Source organism: Tachysurus fulvidraco, chromosome 1 (assembly GCF_022655615.1).
Source record: "Tachysurus fulvidraco isolate hzauxx_2018 chromosome 1, HZAU_PFXX_2.0, whole genome shotgun sequence".
NCBI classification, from domain to species: Eukaryota; Metazoa; Chordata; class Actinopteri; order Siluriformes; family Bagridae; genus Tachysurus; species Tachysurus fulvidraco.
The window spans coordinates 19476310-19496936 of record NC_062518.1 but is presented as its reverse complement, the minus strand read 5'-3'; the positions used below and the strand labels follow the sequence as shown (position 1 = coordinate 19496936).

At 44.5% G+C, this 20627-nt stretch overlaps 2 protein-coding genes and 1 long non-coding RNA gene across 9 annotated transcripts; 2 read left to right on the top strand and 1 right to left on the bottom strand.

The window, feature by feature from the left end:
* Positions 1 to 38: 38 nt before the first annotated feature.
* Positions 39 to 5759, bottom strand: miga1 (mitoguardin 1). The gene is made up of 16 exons (XM_027148564.2): positions 5624 to 5759; positions 4726 to 4912; positions 4378 to 4540; positions 4090 to 4214; positions 3850 to 3964; positions 3599 to 3735; positions 3408 to 3525; positions 3199 to 3299; positions 3004 to 3113; positions 2622 to 2694; positions 2435 to 2521; positions 2255 to 2353; positions 2034 to 2168; positions 1901 to 1954; positions 1321 to 1437; positions 39 to 1250 (listed from the first exon to the last, which is right to left on the bottom strand). Exons 2-16 carry the CDS (start codon positions 4822 to 4824, stop codon positions 1065 to 1067), a joined length of 1719 nt encoding a protein of 572 aa, XP_027004365.2. The 5' UTR covers positions 4825 to 4912; positions 5624 to 5759; the 3' UTR covers positions 39 to 1064.
* A 735-nt stretch (positions 5760 to 6494) lies between these two features.
* Positions 6495 to 20370, top strand: usp33 (ubiquitin specific peptidase 33). Of its 5 annotated transcripts, XM_047816655.1 has the most exons (24): positions 6522 to 6788; positions 7633 to 7729; positions 7850 to 7903; positions 8018 to 8080; positions 9066 to 9218; positions 9323 to 9428; positions 10094 to 10163; positions 10305 to 10418; positions 10635 to 10713; positions 11517 to 11829; positions 11922 to 12062; positions 12159 to 12271; positions 12347 to 12519; positions 12667 to 12737; positions 12816 to 12849; positions 12954 to 12999; positions 13186 to 13366; positions 13464 to 13590; positions 17248 to 17417; positions 17645 to 17726; positions 17809 to 17917; positions 18464 to 18566; positions 18798 to 18866; positions 18953 to 20370. In XM_047816655.1, the coding sequence occupies exons 2-24, from the start codon at positions 7646 to 7648 to the stop codon at positions 19108 to 19110; spliced, it is 2613 nt and encodes an 870-aa protein (XP_047672611.1). In that variant the 5' UTR covers positions 6522 to 6788; positions 7633 to 7645; the 3' UTR covers positions 19111 to 20370. The 5 variants fall into 5 exon arrangements, 4 of the variants coding, with proteins under 4 accessions (XP_047672605.1, XP_027004429.1, XP_027004428.1 ...); XM_047816649.1 differs by having other exon boundaries at positions 6510 to 6788; positions 7642 to 7729; positions 10094 to 10418; XM_027148628.2 differs by having other exon boundaries at positions 6510 to 6788; positions 7636 to 7729; positions 10094 to 10418.
* Positions 13597 to 17089, top strand: LOC113644086. Of its 3 annotated transcripts, none has more exons than XR_007143601.1 (4): positions 13597 to 13713; positions 15179 to 15427; positions 16430 to 16607; positions 16823 to 17089. It is a non-coding gene; the product is annotated as an uncharacterized LOC113644086 (long non-coding RNA). The 3 variants fall into 3 exon arrangements; XR_007143603.1 differs by having other exon boundaries at positions 13656 to 13677; XR_007143602.1 differs by lacking the exon at positions 13597 to 13713 and adding an exon at positions 14801 to 14820.
* Positions 20371 to 20627: the final 257 nt, after the last annotated feature.

Below are 20627 nucleotides of genomic sequence, written 5' to 3'. Positions count from 1 at the left end.
CAAATTTTGCTTCATAATCATTTCTCTCAAAGATAAAACACTTTTCTTTGGCCTTTTATTAGTTCATGAATTTGACAACATAGCAGCACTTTCGACATTTTTACAAAAAAACAAAAAGTTTAATAATTAGACAAAATACATCCAAAATCTTTTAGAATAAATATTTAGCATTTAGCTGAACAGGCAGTTTAGCTTATATCCTGGTATCAATGTTAATAACGGTGGAGCTTAGGTTAAAGTTTATTATTTAATCACAAATCTGAGTATATTTAGCTAGTGCTAACTCACTGGCTAACGCTAGTGACAGGTGGCTTTAACTAACTAGCTGAAATAATATTAACGTTCCTAAATTTGGGTGTAAACCTTTATTTTTGGGTTGGCGGTGCTCTGAAAATGATTTAAAAAAATCCTAATTCATAGCAAATTATATCGTCTAATCATGTTTGCAAATAGTCGTTTATTTAACTTAAACTACACCGGTGGTGTTGTTTTTTTGACACGACGACAATCGCACGGTTAATCAGGATTAATGAACGAACTGTCTTTAGTAATTTGTTAAAACGCTCAATTAAAAAAAAAAACCCGCAACACGTCTAACATTTATTTTGAATTTCAGAACTCGATACAGGTGCCAACAATAAGGCGTACCATCATCGTCAACATCATCACCATCATAACCAAATGTGTGATATTTAAAATAATTCATTCTTCATTGCTTTACAGTATGCCGTCTTGATGTGGGAAACACTCCTAAAAGCCCAAATGGTACATCCATCTAAAGCGAGAAGGGGTGATTTCTAGCCAGAGGAAAGGTCTTTTCAAATGACATTCGTCACACACGTTTAATCGCGTTTTAGGGCCGTTCCATAGCACTGGTTTCGAGAATAAAAACAGATATGAAATAAATAATTCATGTACATACCAGTGCGATCAGACTAAATAGATCAGCAGGTTATAATAATTTCACTCGGTTTACATGCTAGACTTTGACGTTTATCAATATAGAAATGTCAATAAACAATGCACTGATTGTGAAATGTTGTTTTCTTCGAGTACGGAAGAAATTACGAATCGGACACGGTGCAGACGCAGCCGTTAGTGTGTGGAGTACAATCGGAGCCCGAGAAACTCAGAAGCAACTCGGCTCGGTGGTGCAGCAGGTGCAGTACGTCTTCAGCCAGAGTTTCCACGCTGGAGTAACGCACCTTCTCCAGATCAAAGATGTCCTTCAGGAAGAGTATCACCTGCTCCTGTGGGAACAGAGCCAAACCTTAAAGCATAATTGGCATAAATTCGAAATATTTTGTCTAAAAATTTCACCTTGAAGAAACAGCAAAAGTCATGCAGGGAGCTTTTAGGCCCCAGGAAACCCCATGCTAACTCGGGACTAATGTGTTCACAGACAGCGTAGAAGTGAGCGATAAAGCCATCCTGATTCTAAAAAAAAAAAGACAAAAAAAAAAATTATAAAAATTAAATTGTTAAATATAAACATCTTTTCACACATGAAGAGCTAAACTGCTAGCTAGCTTGGAAATGTTAAATACACTTCATTTCAAAAGTGGCTAAATATACTCGAATATACTTTAATACACACAAAGTGACGAGGAAGCTATTTAATGAGTTTTGTATGGTTCACAGGTAGGAAATTAAAATTATTTCCAAATATCATTGACAACAAAGTCTTACAATTAGCGGAATGGTTGCTACAATTGTAGCTTGGATTGTTTGAGTTCTCATTTACTCACAAAAACAGAAAGTGGAGCTCGGAAGCAAGTAGCTACAGCTAATCTTCCAACATAGCTAGTATGAAGCAAAGCACATGACGTGATTGCTGTAGTATTTGATTGTTTTCTAAAGCACGGCTAATACCGTTCACCAGCGGTATCAGGAACGGTACCTTCACGTGTTGTCGCTTCTGCTTTAGAACAGACCAGCAGCTCGAAGCCACCGCCTGCAGGGAAAAAAAACGTTCAGCTGTTTGATGAAATGCATCTGAAGGCTAACAGGATTGGATCGTTTTTTTGACGTACAGTTTCTTTGAAGGCATTGTTAAGCCAGCGGTTGTTGACGACATTCGTGATGGACATGGGCGGATTCTCCAGATCCTCAAACGAATCCATTAGGATAAAGTCGAGGACGATGTCGTAGAAGTTTAAATGCCTCACCTATTGTTTTAAAAAAATAATAAATAACAAATTAAAAATCTCGTGAAGTTTCCTGATTTAACGAGTCTTGTGAGAAATGTCTTTACCCCTCTCGCAGAGAGCTCAGCTTCTGTGTTCTCCCAGTGCTCCCTCTGCTCCAGGAAGCCGATCATCTTCTCGTAAACTTCCTCAAATCTCTTGGGATTCTGCCAAAACCCAAAATAATCGATAGCACGTACCGAGCTACAAAACGTTCCTCAGATCAGTAGATTAAAACCAACACTCACCTTCCTGGCTTTCACGATGATTGAGGACAAGATTTTTTTCCCCGTGTCAGCCAGAAACGTACGAGTCGATAATTCTTGGAGAATGACCTTAAGAGAGGAGCGATTCATTACACAGTGTGACTGGGACCTTGTAGAAAGCTATTTTTAATAGATGTAATTAAATAGAATGGAGAGAACGTTATCGTACCTGACAAGCCTGGCGGATGCAGTGAAGCTTGGCGAGGAAATCGGTGTCTCCGAGGCATTCAAGCATCTCGGTTCTTAATTAGAGAGAGAGAGAGAGAAAAAAAAAAATGGTTCCTGTATAAAGAGTTAAACCTTTAAAAGCCATGTGTCAGTTAAGCAGATTAACAGTTAATTTGGAAATATACTTAATACAATAAACCTGATAATTAAAATTATACATTTTCTAGTTTGCCTTTCGCATATGACTAAAGGTTCTCGCAAAAACATATTTGTTTTGACACAAACGCTTTTGCACCTGCACAAACACGGGATCGTATTTAAACTAAAACCTCCTCCATTTCCCATAAAGATGCTTTCACGTTCAGCTCGGTTCCGGGTCTCACCGGAGAACTCTACAGGATATTTTCCCGTCCTCGGCCATCTGCAAAGCATCCTCGTAGAAGGGATAACGACACAGAGAGCTGAGACCCATGGCAATCTTATGCTCAGACAGCTGAGAAATACAGAGAACAAGTCAGTTTTGTGGACAAGCTTCATTCGGTACCAAAAATAAAAAATGAAAAAAGCGACATCGTCACCTCTGCCGCGGACACAAAGGAGTCGGTGGAGCCGACGCTCACGGTGTCTCTCCAACACGAGTCGTCCAAATCGTCCCTCACGGAGCCTTCGTTGTGCTTCTCTAACAGAAATACAAGCAAGTCATGGGTTAGCTTTCACACTCCGTTAACGGCAGCAGGGCTCGCTAATGAGAACTCTTCCTTCCTGTTTTTCTGTCTGTACGACTCACCGCTGTGGTGTGAAGACGGCTCCGTGAATCCCAGCGCTCCTTCAAACTCCTCTTGGAGCCGATACGCTCTCTGCAGCAGAGACTCTAGCTTACGAATGAACTCGCCGCTGATGATGTCCTGCATGAAAACATGGTTTGCTTCGGCGTGCAAAATGACAGCGTAACACTTTAATCTATGAGCAAAATTAAACCTCTACGGTCTCCTCTGCGATGGCATCTCCGGCTCCCAGCTTTACAGAAAAGCACTCAGCCTCGTCGTCAGCCAGCCGGCTACGGAAATTTAGCGCTTCTTCCCAGCGTCGCAGCGCCTCCTCAAACAACTCCATACCTGTGTGTGTAAGATTTAGTGCTCCAGTAAGCATTCGACTTGATCTTGTGTCATAAACTGCAACTATAAATAGTTTAATAAAAGTATGATAAATTGTGGAGGGATAAAACTTACCCATGAGGTAGAGGTTTTCTGGAGTCGTGACGATGTTGCGTAGATCGCCATCGTCCGTTCTGTCCCAGCAGGCTGAGCCGCTGGTGCCCTCGCTGCAAGAGTTCATGCTCTTCACCTGAGCAGTTTGTGGAAACACGATGATGCGAACAATTTGGTTAGAGCTTTTTACTGGGACGCGAGTGAGTTTTGTGTGAATGTGAGGGAAAGCTTTTAGTGGAACTATATAAGGAGACGTTTTACCGAGGTCAGACTCTGCAGGGAGCTGGAGAGCTTGCTGTGTAAGCCACCGTTAGATGCGGCGTGACGGTAAAAGGCGCCCTTCGAGTTCAGAGACAAACTGAGGTTTGGACGATTGCAAGCAGCGTCTGGAAGAGTACAAAGCCTTATTGTGATTGGCAGAGTGGACACAAGAACTCCTTATTGCCCCATATTCAAGGGGCTGGAGGACACAACAGGAGCAATTAGGTATGTTATAAATAATAGTTACTGTGATGTGAAAGTGCAACAATGGCACCAAACCGCTGATACCTTTCAATGGTGGAAGCGTTGAGAGGAAATCAGACCTCTTCTGCTCCTGCACCGCTTTCTTCTTTCCTTTCCGCCGCCTGAAGCGACGGGCGAGGAAGAGGACGGAGACGGCGCCGAAGGCAGCAACAGCCACCAGCTTCTTAGTGCCAGAGCTCAGACTCACCTGCTCAAAAAGACAGAGAGAGAGAGAGAGAGAGAGAGAGAGAGAGAGAGAGAGAGAGAGAGAGAGTGTGTTAACAATAGACAGAGAGATGACCAAGTGGGAAAGACAAAAGAGAACTGAAAAGGAAAAGGAGACGACTCAAACATCTAAAAGAGTAAAAGCAGAACAAAACGAGAGCTTGTCACCTGTGAAAGGGAGGAAAGGACTGACAGGGGAAGTTCGGCCGCATGAAGGACGGCCGTCTTTAAGGACAGAGAGGAGTCTCTGAGCAAATCGTCTGCCATAGTGCCATATTCACACCATCATCTACTGTATGTTCCTCAGCTCCGGCTCAGCCTTAAGGACGTCCCAGAACACACACCGCTTTAATATCTGAGAAGTTTCACACACACACACACACACAAAAATCCATCTTCACTTCAAAACATTTTCCTTCAGTTTCATGCAGCAGTGACATAATGATGATGATAATGATGGGTGCCTATACAATTCATTGACTTCTCTGTCACAACTTCTAAAGCATAATTTATACACCAAACGTGTTTTTTTGACCATCTATTCACTGCGTCTGTGGCAAATTTATGTAATCACGTTTAACCCATGAGCTACTTTTCCTGGTAAATTTCTCTTTATACGTAGAGGGAAAAAAGCTAGGGCTGTGTTTCAAACGGCGCCATGTTTAATATCAAGTGCACTACTCGGTCAAGTGCACTTCTCGGCAGAAACCGTTAAACGCACGCGGAGTAGTGAACATATCTAGGCGATAAGGTTGCATTTGGGATTGAACCCGTGGACAAGCAGCAATCACGACTCTGTACAGTATTACACGTTGTAAACATGCATTAATGGTGGCACGGTCATTAGTAATCAGTAAATTATTATTATTATTATTATTATTTTATTTTATAAATTTGCAATAAAATTCAATTTAAAATAAATAAAAACCCGCCAGTGGCTAATTAGCTAGCAGCAACGCCGTTTTTTCCACACGTTACGTTCATGTTGAAATGTGTGGGTTTTTTTTGTTTTGTTTTTTAATTTAGCAAAACATCAAACAAATGAAAACCGAATTGTTTTTCTTACATTTAGAGCTTCAGTCGTCTTTTAACCATCTGTCCACAAGGGAAAAAAGACAGCTGAAGATCTTGGGCAGTATTTCAAATACCTCTATACACCCTACACTAGTGCACTACATTGGCTATTGATTTCAACGAATGCTACGAAGTGCCCTATATTTTTAATATGGTATTATTTTGGTTATTTGGGACGTGACATATGTATGTAAAATGGCGTCAGGGATTTCAAAATAAAAGCGATAGACAAAAACGAATGAGCAAAATAAAATGTACAAATATATAAATAAATATTTAAAAATTACTCAAACGAAAGACAAACCAATATTTAGAGTTCAAGTGGATAAAGGGATATATGTGCTATCGACACCCTGATATATGGAATAAACAAGCAAATAAAAAAAATAACCCAGAGGTTTTTAAAATATAAAAACACCTACATCGAATTAATAAAAGAAACAAAAAAAAAAAATTAAGCATATTAAAGTAAAAAAACATCTCTTTTAAAGTAATATAAAGAGTGTAGGATTTGCACAAACATCTTAAAACCTTAATTTACGGAAAAATGTTTTATATATTATTAATAATAATAATTACATATATTATTAAACTAAGGAATTAAGTAATATATCAGTGTGCGAGACACTTTTTTTTATTAACCTAAATAATTATATAATATAATGAAACAAATGAAGGACTATATAAAATTAAGTCCCGGTGCAATTGCATCACGTGTCCACAAGGTGGCGCTTGGGCCGGGAGAGCAAAATTCAAAGCTTTGAGGTATTTTTTTGCTTGTGGTTCCCGTCTCTGACCGCTAGAGGGCAAGTTTCTGCTTTAATGTTTACGCCCAATTTGTGGTTGGAATCCAAACGGCTTCTTTTTACAAACTTAGTGCACTAGGTAGGCTGTAAGACATCAATCACTCCACATCATATGTGTAGTGATTGTATTGCCATTTGGGATACGGCCGCTCCGAACCGGAATTAGCGGTACATAATGGTTGTGTTACAGGGCAAAGGAAGGTAGATGTCAGACGGATCTCCGCACAACTAGCATCACAAAACAAGATGATTTTTAAAAAGCATGTAGCGTGATAAAGGACGAGGAGGACATTTTGACATCTTCATCACCAAGTCGGAGCGTTTAATTACGACACCGCGCGCTTCTTGGAGGTAAAAGCGATGCTAACTGTGCTAAGTTAACTGTGCTAAGCTAAGCTAACTGACGCTAATGTGCCCCCAGATATAACGGACTGTTGTCAGAAATAACCTTAAACGCTTTGTTAATAAGAGGACTACGTGGAATGTGCGGACATTTGGTGTAAGTGCGTGGGTTTTGTGTCGGCTAACAGCTAGCTAGCGTTAGCCGTGTCAGGATAAGCACAGCTGTCAAAGAGGATGACGGCCGTAGTGCGCATGCGCGTAACGTCCAGGCGCGTGTCTTTGCCTTGAATGTTTCCTCCTCAGATTTATGTCCTTATGTTAAAGCACCACAGTCACAGGTACAGAAATATCCCACAATGCACCAGGGCTCCAGGTCCAACGTCTCCTGTCTCTTATCTGGAGAAATAAGTGATTCTATTGTCTAACTGTAAGGTCCAAGTTTCAGCAACACTGACTCACTGTTCTGTCTCCTGCCTCTAACTGCCTCTCTGACTTACTATTCCCCTCTTTCTCTCTCTGTTTGTCTCTCTGTCTGTCTCTCTGTCTGTCTGTCTCTCTGTCTGTCTGTCTCTCTGTATCTCTCTCTCTCTCTGTCTGTCTGTATCTCTCTGTCTGTCTGTCTCTCTGTATCTCTCTCTCTCTCTCTCTCTCTCTGTATCTCTCTGACTCTCTCTCTCTGACTCTCTCTTTGTCTGTGTCTCTCTCTCTCTTTCTGTATCTCTGTCTCTCTCTCTCTCTGACTCTCTCTCTCTCTCCCTCTCTCTCTGTCTGTATCTCTCTGACTCTCTCTCCCTCTCTCACTGTCTGTATCTCTCTGACTCTCTCTCTCTCTCCCTCCCTCTCTCCCTCTCAGCAGTGATAGAGTGATGCTGGCTGCCTCGAGCTGTGATTGTCCGCACCTGGAGTGTGTTGGAGAGATCACTAAAGATGAGCTCATCCAAAAGTCTCATGTGAGTCTCACCAGTGTGTCAGTGAACATTTAATGTTGAGCTGCAACAAATAAACCAGATAAATAAACGTTTACTCCTTCGCTCGTGTGTATTATCGCTGACGTCACTGTGTGATTTCAGGGCCAGTGCCAGGACTGCAGTGTTGGTGGACCAAACCTCTGGGCCTGTCTGGAAGTAAGTGATTAAAAAAAAAAAAAGATCATATAGTAGACTTCAGAAATATTGGCACCCTTTGTAAGATTGAATGGAAATGATAACTATGTTTGTGTACGTTTGTTTTCCTTCCAGAATGGATGTGCTTATGTCGGATGTGGAGAGTCTCACGCTGACCACAGCACGGTCCACTCTCAGGTGTGTGATCCTTTCAGTTTCACTGCACATGGGTTTAAAGTCCACACACACACACACACACACACACACACACACACACACACACATGCACAGCAGTGGGAGCTGAGTTAAAGCATGAGGGCTTAGTTTCAGAATTTAGTTTGCCAACATCTGCTGACAGTTAGGGATGAGTTGGAGCATCTGCTGATTGATTACGAGGGATGAGTTAGAACATCTGGAATGAGAGAAGTCAGAACATCGGTGTGTCGCTAGGGACAAGCCAAGAACATCTGTTGTTTATTGGGGAAAAGAGCGGAAAGGCGCTTTTTAATTAGGGACGAGTCAGACGTTCGGCTTTCATATCACGATCGCTTGAGTTACTCAAGACGCCGCCTTTATCTCGGGCACAACCAATAAGGAAATAAAACTCTGCCCTGCACCAGTCTTTGCTTTGAAAGCTGACTTTTCAGAGCTGTGATTAAAGATAAATCACTTTGCTAAAGCCTTTAGCCAGTCTGCTTCTGAATATTTCATGCCCTTCAGAAACAGATGGTCAGATTGTATTTTTTTTTTAGCCCACAAATGGAAGGAGCAGGAAAAAGCTAATCCGCCAGCATGAATAATGTAGTGGCTTCTGCGCTGCACTGTGTACACGAGTGTGTACGCGAGTGTGTACGCATAGCTGGAGACCCTACCACACCCCACTTCACTAACACACTGCCCACCGCACACACACGCACAAACACACACACACACACACACACACACACCATATGCTCCCTTTTCCTGGAGAAGACGGAATGGTGGACCACGGAATTGGGAATTTGATTTTGGGAATGTTTGGGAACAGAACTGAGTGTATGTATCGGTGTAATAAAACTGCAGCACACACACTGCAGTGATTCTATACGGAAGGCACCACATGACCCCTCTAATAAATGCAGTTTGGGCTAAAAACATTTCCAAAAATTTCTCCCAAGTCTAAATCCCTCTGTCTTTTTTTCAGGAGACGCAGCACAACCTGACGGTGAATCTGACCACGCTGAGGGTTTGGTGTTATGCCTGTTTAAAGGAAGTTTTCTTGGACAGGAAGCTGGGCCCCGTAACCCCGCCCACTGGCACCGCCAAACCCATCTCACCTGTCACGCTGCCTGACCAGGTAACCTCCACCCACCGTCTATGCGCTCAGTATGACGCTCTAATGTCGTCTTACGTTTACTTTCAGTTTTGGTTGATTAATTGCGTGTAACCCTGTGCTATCAGGATCCTGGCGTCCTGTGCGGCCCTGCCACTCTGAGAGCACCAGCAGCCGGAGTCCCCGAAGACCTGGATATGGAGACGGAAGAAGAAGACGACATGAAGACTAGAGGTATGTCAGAAACCTAGCAAAACAAAACAGCCGCGTTGTACGATTATGCTAAACGTTCTCAAATCCGATTGGTCAGATTCTATAAATCCTCGTAAACGGATAAAACGAACATTAAAGGTGGGGTCTCCGTTGTTTGAGAAATGCCTCAGTAAACTCAAAAATCAAAACAAATTAGGAGTTATTGACTCGGGAAACTCCGATCTGTGAATATGCGGCTGACTTTACTTAAGACGCCGAGGCGCTTTTTTCCTTCTCGATAGGTGAGTAACGTTGGTTTTGCTTTGTTACACAGAACTAATATATGCCTTTGTCCTTTACATGATTATGCTCGTGTGTCATTTTTGCTTGTTTGTTTATCTGCAATCATATTGTTTTTCCCTTCAGCTACGATAAAGACACATTTCTTTCTGTTAGTCGCCTGGGTTACGTATGTATGTGTGGGCGGAGCTATCGATACAGGGGTGGGACCTATTTGGGTTAGGTGCGTGTTTGTTTTGGTGATTTCAAATGTCAACACTGGCTTTCAAACAACGGAGACCCCACCTTTAAGTAATGTTTGTAATCAGTGAGCGTAACAATCGAACGTCACAATCGAGCTACATGTTTATCTTCTGCTCCCGGACACGATTTAAACCCTGATTAACGCCGACGCTGCTCCCCCACAGGTCTGACCGGCCTGAAAAACATCGGCAACACCTGCTACATGAACGCAGCTCTGCAGGCGCTGTCCAACTGGTATACTTTATTTCTCCACAGAAGCACTGTGATGTCTTTTGCTCTAAAGCAACTGGTCAATAAAGTAGTTATTCATTGTGTCATTACAGAGCACGCCTTCAGGTCGTCACCAGGCTGTGTTTCTTCTTTATTGTCTTTCAGTCCTCCCCTCACTCAGTTCTTCACCGAATGTGACGGTCTGGTCCGAACAGACAAGAAGCCGGCGCTGTGTAAAAGCTACCAGAAGCTCGTTACAGACCTGTGGCACAAAAACAGGTAGGAAAATACATCAACCTTTTTAAAGCACGGCTGATTTACCTGATTGTAGCCACACCCACAAAACTCCATATAAGGCAAAGCGAGCGCTGAAAACGACTAAGTGACGGCTACAGGCTACAGACTTTTAGATTTTCATGAAATTTCTTGCTTGAATTCTCCTGTGAATCATTTTCCAGAGTGATAATGTGTGTGTGCGTGTGTGTGTGTGTGCAGGCCTTCCTACGTCGTCCCAACCAACCTGTTCCAGGGCATCAAAGCCGTTAATCCCATGTTTCGAGGTTACTCCCAACAGGTGTGTCTTCTACCAGGTTCCTGACTTCTTAAAGGTGAAAGTATTCACCCCCCTTTGGTGTGAAACCTTTAAGTCTTTCCGGTGCTATTAGAAGTCCCATTATGAGCGATACATAGCGACTGAGCATTGAGACGTCTTCTATATCGACTCGCAGGGGTCTTTAGCCTTACTGTATGTGTGGATGAAAGCCTGCAGCTACACCAGATTGTAAAGATCCTTTAAAGGTCTGTGGTATGGGGTCTCAACTGAGAGTTTATAAACTCTACCTGGTAAAAAGTCGGGTGACAATAAACCGCCTGATCGGTGGCGTAATAAACAAACTAGTTCTCAGTTTTGACTGAGCCTTGATCTTTAATCGTTTCCAACCCCCGAAGACGTCGATCTGCAGGAGGTCTATAACGAAGCCGTCCAACTAAAAGTCGGTGACCCGATAACGAGTGAGAGAACTGCTGTGCCCTGATAAGGATCACATGTCTTATGTGTTTATCCAGTCGATAAAAGCTGATAGCTGATGTTATGATGTAAACAATCCTCCAGGACTTTTGAACCCTCTTGCATGCATCCAGTGTAAGAGACTGTGTGGGGTTTTTTTTTTTGTGTGTGTGTTTAGCAGTTTATCTGAAGTTTATCTGATGTAAATTTGTAGCAAATATGAAATAATTGTGTATTCATCAGGATACTGAACACGTGCTCTTCAATAGCATCCAAGACTTATTCCAAAACTAACACGGACATGGTCATTGACGCCATCACGCTCATCACTAGCTGTAACTCTGCTAGCATCTGCGTGTGTCTCTGTTCAGGATTCTCAAGAGTTCCTACGCTGCCTGATGGACCAGCTCCATGAAGAGCTCAAGGAGCCCATAGAAGAACCTGAGGACCAGAATCAGAGCACAGGGGCGCACGAGGACGAGCCAAACGAGCCCTCGGAGCCGAACGAAGCCCTCGATGTTAACGAAGCAGACATGCTCATCACAGACGAGGAGAAAGCGAGCCGAGAGCGTCAGAAGGAGAAGAACATGATCAACGAGCTGCACCGAGCCGACCCGGACAAGGACGAGGACATGGCCGGCATCGCCAGCAGCCAGGGAGCCATGAAACACGGCAAAGCCACGGGTCAGCTGCTTTCGGTTCTCAAATCCGATTGGTCAAGGGGTCCAGGTGACGTCCACTTGTCTTACAGCTAGTTTGTCTTTTTTTTTCTTCAGACACTAACTCAGAGATCCAGATCAGCAGCAGTGGCTGGACCCAGAGCCCGAGTGCCAGCGAGAACATCGGGTCCAAACTGTCCTGCAGCCCGCCCAAATCCAACCCGGTGTGGCCGAACCTCAATGCAGCTCACAAGAAAAGTAAGTCTTAAAAAAAAGAAACTGGAATTTAAAAAAAAAAAAAAGTAGCTGTTTTATCGACGAGTTTGGATTTGTGCGTGTTTGTGACTGGAACAGTGAACGTATTTGCGCCGCCAAAGAGCAAGCGGCAGAGGAAATACCGCAGCATCATCTCGGACATTTTTGACGGCACCATCGTGAGCTCGGTGCAGTGTCTGACCTGCGACAGGGTGAGTCTCGCCGACACGCGTAACCGCGTCCGCCGTGGTCGACCTGGCCTTAGTAGTACGCTCTGTTCTTCTCAGGTCTCTGTGACTCTGGAGAACTTTCAGGACATTTCCCTGCCCATTCCCGGGAAAGAGGATCTCGCCAAGCTTCACTCTGCTACTCATCAAACGTCGCTGGTGAAGGCGGGTTCGTGCGGCGAGGCTTACGCTCCTCAGGGCTGGATCGCCTTCGTCCTCGAGTACATCAAGAGGTGCTCATACACATACAGTACACACTTACTGTATATAGCAGCCGCTCTCCGGCACACGGTTCGGTGTCGTCGTTGCTCCATCACATCCGGTATAAATCATAGGCTTCCATATTTTAATGATTTCTTCTTGGGTTTTGTTGATAATAGCTGGTTCTGGGGCCCGGTGGTCACGCTGCAGGACTGTCTGGCCGCCTTCTTCGCTAGAGACGAACTGAAAGGTAAGGCATCGTCGACAAACCTGCGATTATAAGCCTCACTTCCTTCGTCCTTATACTTATGTGTGTTCTGCTCTTTAGGAGACAATATGTACAGCTGTGAAAAGTGCAAGAAGTGAGTACAACAATAACTGAAGGTAAATATCGACGTATATGTGTTTGAGTGTTGGCTTTAAGATTTGTTTGTGTGTGTGTGTGTGTGTGTGTGTTTCATTTTAGGTTGAGAAACGGAGTCAAGTTCTGCAAAGTTAAGAGTTTACCGGAGGTGAGGGCTGAAAATCTAACTCCGTTTGCTCCTTTCTTAACCTCTGCAGTGTGTGTGTGTGTGTGTGTGCGCACGATTCATTTGACTGGTTCGAACCTCCGACACACAGTGACTCCCTGAGTTCATTCTGCATTGCTGAGAAGATCGTGAACTCCTAAAGACTATTTCTTCTTCGTCTTTTTCCAGATCTTATGCGTTCATCTGAAGCGCTTTAGACATGAGCTGATGTTCTCCACCAAGATCAGCACTCACGTCTCTTTCCCGCTGGACGGCTTGGACCTGCAGCCCTTCCTGGCCAAAGACAGCTCTGCCCAGACCACCACCTACGACCTGCTGTCCGTCATCTGTCACCATGGCACAGCCGGCAGTGAGTGTTCGAGACGTAGAGCGACATAGAGGTGTTTCTAACTGCAACTCAATACAACATTAAAGATGATGTGAGTTTGTGGATTTCCTCTTTGCAGGCGGTCACTACGTGGCTTACTGCCGCAACGACCTGAACCATATGTGGTACGAGTTTGACGACCAGAGCGTGACCGAAGTCTCCGAGTCCTGCGTTCAGAACGCCGAGGCCTACGTGCTCTTCTACAAGTGAGTCCAGAATCTGATTGCTTTTATTCCTGATCGAGCTTTTTCACTCAAATGTAAGAAAAGCTTCTTTATAAGCATACAGTAAAGGTGTATTAGTGCAGAGAAATTAGGGGGTGTGGCCAGGTGTATTAGTGCAGAGAGATAAGGGGCATGGCCAGGTGTATTAGTGCAGAGAAATTAGGGGGTGTGGCCAGGTGTATTAGTGCAGAGAAATTAGGGGGTGTGGCCAGGTGTATTAGTGCAGAGAGATAAGGGGCATGGCCAGGTGTATTAGTGCAGAGAAATTAGGGGGTGTGGCCAGGTGTACTAGTGCAGAGAAATTAGGGGGTGTGGCCAGGTGTACTAGTGCAGAGAAATTAGGGGGTGTGGCCAGGTGTATTAGTGCAGAGAGATAAGGGGCATGGCCAGGTGTATTAGTGCAGAGAAATTAGGGGGTGTGGCCAGGTGTATTAGTGCAGAGAAATTGGGGGGTGTGGCCAGGTGTATTAGTGCAGAGAGATAAGGTGCGTGAACAGGTGTATTAGTGCAGAGAGATAAGGGGCATGACCAGGTGTATTAGTGCAGATAAATTGGGGGGCATGGCCAGGTGTATTAGTGCAGATAAATTAGGGGGCATGGCCAGGTGTATTAGTGCAGAGAAATTAGGGGGTGTGGCCAGGTGTATTAGTGCAGAGAAATTGGGGGGTGTGGCCAGGTGTATTAGTGCAGAGAGATAAGGTGCGTGAACAGGTGTATTAGTGCAGAGAGATAAGGGGCATGACCAGGTGTATTAGTGCAGATAAATTGGGGGGCATGGCCAGGTGTATTAGTGCAGATAAATTAGGGGGCATGGCCAGGTGTATTCGTGCAGAGAGATAAGGGGCATGGCCGGGTGTATTAGTGCAGAGAAATTAGGGGGTGTGGCCAGGTGTATTAGTGCAGAGAAATTAGGGGGTGTGGCCAGGTGTATTAGTGCAGAGAAATTAGGGGGTGTGGCCAGGTGTATTAGTGCAGAGAAATTAGGGGGTGTGGCCAGGTGTATTAGTGCAGAGAAATTAGGGGGTGTGGCCAGGTGTATTAGTGCAGAGAAATTAGGGGGTGTGGCCAGGTGTATTAGTGCAGAGAAATTAGGGGGTGTGGCCAGGTGTATTAGTGCAGAGAGATAAGGGGCATGACCAGGTGTATTAGTGCAGAGAAATTAGGGGGTGTGGCCAGGTGTATTAGTGCAGAGAAATTAGGGGGTGTGGCCAGGTGTATTAGTGCAGAGAAATTAGGGGGTGTGGCCAGGTGTATTAGTGCAGAGAAATTAGGGGGTGTGGCCAGGTGTATTAGTGCAGAGAAATTAGGGGGTGTGGCCAGGTGTATTAGTGCAGAGAGATAAGGGGCATGACCAGGTGTATTAGTGCAGAGAAATTAGGGGGTGTGGCCAGGTGTATTAGTGCAGAGAAATTAGGGGGTGTGGCCAGGTGTATTAGTGCAGAGAAATTAGGGGGTGTGGCCAGGTGTATTAGTGCAGAGAAATTAGGGGGTGTGGCCAGGTGTATTAGTGCAGAGAAATTAGGGGGTGTGGCCAGGTGTATTAGTGCAGAGAGATAAGGGGCATGACCAGGTGTATTAGTGCAGAGAAATTAGGGGGTGTGGCCAGGTGTATTAGTGCAGAGAGATAAGGGGCATGACCAGGTGTATTAGTGCAGAGAAATTAGGGGGTGTGGCCAGGTGTACTAGTGCAGAGAGATAAGGGGCATGACCAGGTGTATTAGTGCAGAGAAATTAGGGGGTGTGGCCAGGTGTATTAGTGCAGAGAGATAAGGGGCATGACCAGGTGTATTAGTGCAGAGAAATTAGGGGGTGTGGCCAGGTGTATTAGTGCAGAGAAATTAGGGGGTGTGGCCAGGTGTATTAGTGCAGAGAGATAAGGGGCATGGCCGGGTGTATTAGTGCAGAGAAATTAGGGGGTGTGGCCAGGTGTATTAGTGCAGAGAAATTAGGGGGTGTGGCCAGGTGTATTCGTGCAGAGAGATAAGGGGCATGGCCGGGTGTATTAGTGCAGAGAAATTAGGGGGTGTGGCCAGGTGTATTAGTGCAGAGAAATTAGGGGGTGTGGCCAGGTGTATTAGTGCAGAGAAATTAGGGGGTGTGGCCAGGTGTATTAGTGCAGAGAAATTAGGGGGTGTGGCCAGGTGTATTAGTGCAGAGAAATTAGGGGGTGTGGCCAGGTGTATTAGTGCAGAGAAATTAGGGGGTGTGGCCAGGTGTATTAGTGCAGAGAAATTAGGGGGTGTGGCCAGGTGTATTAGTGCAGAGAGATAAGGGGCATGACCAGGTGTATTAGTGCAGAGAAATTAGGGGGTGTGGCCAGGTGTATTAGTGCAGAGAAATTAGGGGGTGTGGCCAGGTGTATTAGTGCAGAGAAATTAGGGGGTGTGGCCAGGTGTATTAGTGCAGAGAAATTAGGGGGTGTGGCCAGGTGTATTAGTGCAGAGAAATTAGGGGGTGTGGCCAGGTGTATTAGTGCAGAGAGATAAGGGGCATGACCAGGTGTATTAGTGCAGAGAAATTAGGGGGTGTGGCCAGGTGTATTAGTGCAGAGAAATTAGGGGGTGTGGCCAGGTGTATTAGTGCAGAGAAATTAGGGGGTGTGGCCAGGTGTATTAGTGCAGAGAAATTAGGGGGTGTGGCCAGGTGTATTAGTGCAGAGAAATTAGGGGGTGTGGCCAGGTGTATTAGTGCAGAGAAATTAGGGGGTGTGGCCAGGTGTATTAGTGCAGAGAGATAAGGGGCATGACCAGGTGTATTAGTGCAGAGAAATTAGGGGGTGTGGCCAGGTGTATTAGTGCAGAGAAATAAGGGGCATTACCAGGTGTATTAGTGCAGAGAAATTAGGGGGTGTGGCCAGGTGTACTAGTGCAGAGAGATAAGGGGCATGACCAGGTGTATTAGTGCAGAGAAATTAGGGGGTGTGGCCAGGTGTATTAGTGCAGAGAGATAAGGGGCATGACCAGGTGTATTAGTGCAGAGAAATTAGGGGGTGTGGCCAGGTGTATTAGTGCAGAGAAATTAGGGGGTGTGGCCAGGTGTATTAGTGCAGAGAAATTAGGGGGTGTGGCCAGGTGTATTAGTGCAGAGAAATTAGGGGGTGTGGCCAGGTGTATTAGTGCAGAGAAATTAGGGGGTGTGGCCAGGTGTATTAGTGCAGAGAAATTAGGGGGTGTGGCCAGGTGTATTAGTGCAGAGAGATAAGGGGCATGACCAGGTGTATTAGTGCAGAGAAATTAGGGGGTGTGGCCAGGTGTATTAGTGCAGAGAGATAAGGGGCATGACCAGGTGTATTAGTGCAGAGAAATTAGGGGGTGTGGCCAGGTGTACTAGTGCAGAGAGATAAGGGGCATGACCAGGTGTATTAGTGCAGAGAAATTAGGGGGTGTGGCCAGGTGTATTAGTGCAGAGAGATAAGGGGCATGACCAGGTGTATTAGTGCAGAGAAATTAGGGGGTGTGGCCAGGTGTATTAGTGCAGAGAGATAAGGGGCATGACCAGGTGTATTAGTGCAGAGAAATTAGGGGGTGTGGCCAGGTGTATTAGTGCAGAGAGATAAGGGGCATGACCAGGTGTATTAGTGCAGAGAAATTAGGGGGTGTGGCCAGGTGTATTAGTGCAGCTTTTTTCTACGTGCTCCAGGAAGAGCAGCGAGGAGACGCAGAAGGAGAGGCGGCGGATCACGGCTTTGCTCAACATGACGGAGCCGAGCCTGCTGCAGTTCTACGTCTCACGCCAGTGGCTCACCAAGTCCCGGACCTTCGCCGAACCCGGGCCCATCTCCAACCGTGACTTCCTGTGTGCACACGGAGGTGAAGAGATGTGTTTTTTATACTCTCATTAATCACTCTGCTTCCAAACATCTGCTTCCTGGCCTTCCTTCCTCCCTTCCTTCTTTGCTCTCTCCTTTCTTTATTCAGTCTTTCATTTCCTCCTCTTTCCTTCTTCCCCACATTCTGTCCTTCAGTCTTTTCTTTGATTCTCCCCGTTTTTTCTTCCTTCGTTCCTTATTTGTGTGTTTCTCTCTCCCTCTCCTCAGGTGTGCCGCCCCACAAGGCTGCATATATCGATGACCTCGTGGTCATGCTGCCCCAAAACGTCTGGGACCATCTGTACAGCAGGTACGCAGTGATCACTGTGTGTGTGTGTGTGTGTGTGTGTGTGTGTTTGGCTGGAGTTTATAACGGTTGTTATGGCGACTAGGTATGGAGGAGGGCCAGCAGTCAACCATCTGTACGTCTGCCACACCTGCCAGATGGAGATCGAGAAGCTGGAGAAACGGTGCAAGAACGAGCTGGACATGTTCGTCCGGGTGAGAAACACACACACTACACTCTGTGTGTGTGTGTGTGTGTGTGTGTGTGTGTGTGTGTGTGTGTGTGTGTGTGTGTGTGTGTGGGGTGTTCTCATGAACACAGATCAGACATTCAGCCCACGTGCATAACAGCACTATGAAGCAATAAAGAAAGCAGCTTCTTTCTTTCTTTCTTTCTTTCTTTCTTTCTTTCTTTCTTTCTTTCTTTCTTTCTTTCTTTCCATTCCTATGCTTGTTCTTTTTTCTTGCCCTTTCCTTTTCCTTTCTCTCCTTTTTAGTTTGTCTCTTCAACCATTTTTCTTTTTTTTATCCTCATTTTATTCTGTCCATCCTTGTTCCTTTAACTCCTTTCCGACTTCCTCCTTTTCATCCCTGCTTCCTACTTTTTACGATTTTTTTTTTGACTCCTCGTCTCTTTCGTGAGAAGGTGAGAAAACCCAGTAAATAATAAACCTGACCATGACATCTCTCATTCTCGTGTGTGTGTGTGTGTGTGTGTGTGTGTGTGTGTGTGTGTGTGTGTGTGCGCGCACGCGCGTGCAGCTGAACAAGGCGTTTCAGGAGGAAGAGTCCCCCCTGGTCATCTACTGCATCAGCATGCAGTGGTTCCGGGAATGGGAGGCTTTTGTCAAGGGCAAGGACAACGGTCAGTATGATGATGATGATGATGATTTCTGTCTCCTCATAAGTGCGATGAAGAACACAACATACGACGTCTCCAAGACTCGTGTTGTTCATAACAACGATTGTTTAAGAAAGACAGAAAAAGGGTTCTTTTTAAATCTGGCAACCCGTACACCGGTCCTAGTTTTTCCCACCTGCTGCTCGTATCTGCATTTGTAATCATTCCGGGTTCCGGATTTCTTTTCCTCTCCAGATCCTCCAGGACCTATCGACAACTCGAAGATCGCCGTGAACAAAAACGGCCACGTCACGCTCAAGCAAGGTAACCGCAAACCTTCTCTTCTTTGTTGTTTTTTTTTTTTTTTTTTTCGATGTCGTCTTCTTTCCTGAACGTCATCATCTCCTCAGGCGCCGATTCTGGCCAGATCTCAGAGGAGACGTGGAACTTCCTGCACTCGATCCACGGTGGTGGTCCTACTGTGACTGTGCGACCCAGTGTGAATCACCAGGACCAAGACTCCTCACAGGCTGAGGAGAAGATCGCGGTGGATACTCGAGCCCTGTAGAGTAGAGAGGACACAGGAAAATCCTTCAGTTTGCACTTCCACTCTCTCTATCTCTCTCTCTCTCTCTCGCTCTCTTCATTCCTTGTGTTCATTCCTTACAAGCTTCACTATATTACACTTCATGTCTGTATATACAGCACTCTTTGTTAGTTAGTTAGTTAGTTAGTTAGTTAGTTAGTAATTGGACTGAAAATCAGCACATTTCCTCTGGTGTCATCGTACAGCCAGGACGCTGAGCCTATACGTACTGCTAAGTCAGTCGCACTGAAACTCTTTCCTTTAAACACACGTCACACATGTTGTTAATAGTACTCATTGCTTCCGGCTTTTGGAACCTAAGAAGACGGAGCTTGTGCTGCGGAGAATAAAAAGCGATTCCGCTCATCGCAAAACGGCCGCCTGCTAACGTTAGCTTCGTGTTTTAACGCTTACCCGTAAACATTACTGGCTTGTAAAATCATTGATGGTAATAATAATAATAATAATAATAATAATAATGACAATGATAATAATATAATAATTACAAAAATACGTGGCTTATGGTTCGAGGTATATTTAATTTTTCCCCCATATCGTTTGAAGGAATTTTAGGAAACTATTTCTTTTTTTTTTTTTAATGAGCTATCCCTTTAAAGCGGAGCTGAAGTCAATGACTGAATATATGTACACTATATAACTTGAACATAAATGTATCTCTTATCAAGGTGCACTGTAAGATAAGGGGAACGTGTCATCTTCGTGAACGCCATTCCGAAGCGCTTAGAACCCTATTTTCCGGAACCCAGGCCCTGGATCAAGACGTTTAAAACGAATATGTATCCAGCAGGAATTTACCGGTATTTAGTTTTTGTCCCTTTAGAGTTGCTGCGGCTTAACGATCTCGATCGGTCGCTGTAACAGGGCTCCTCGTGAACATCCCTAGTCCTTTATATCCACCGGAAAATAAGGTAATCTCAGGAAAGCGCTTTTTGTTTTTCTTTCCCCTTACTGTTCGTCAACGTCGAAGCGGCGCATGCTCCAGCAACGAGGTCCGTATATATGAACGTAGCCGCGTTTTAAAAAGCCCTGCGTGGTCGCTTATTTATTTTAGAAGGTCATGTGACGTGCTAGAACGTAGAACATAGACATGTATATTTTACCTCCCTCCCACCTGTGCTAATCCAGATTCTGGACACACGATAGTAGGAAAGCTAACGATCGCATGCTCAGAACCTCCTGAAATGTGTATGGAAAAAAAAATAAATAAATACATCACCTCCAGCTTGTTAAAAAAGCATTATTTTTTTTTTGTATATAATAGCTTTTTTTTCCACTGAAAGCTGTATCTAAATATGCTGTGGAATAAAAAACAAAAAAAAAACAAAAAACGTGTTGTTTTGTAATCATACACAAAATATATATTTTAAATATATAAAAAATATATATAAATGTATATTAATATTTTATATAATATATATTTAATATTAGTTTCTATTATATATATATATATATATATATATATATATATATATATATAT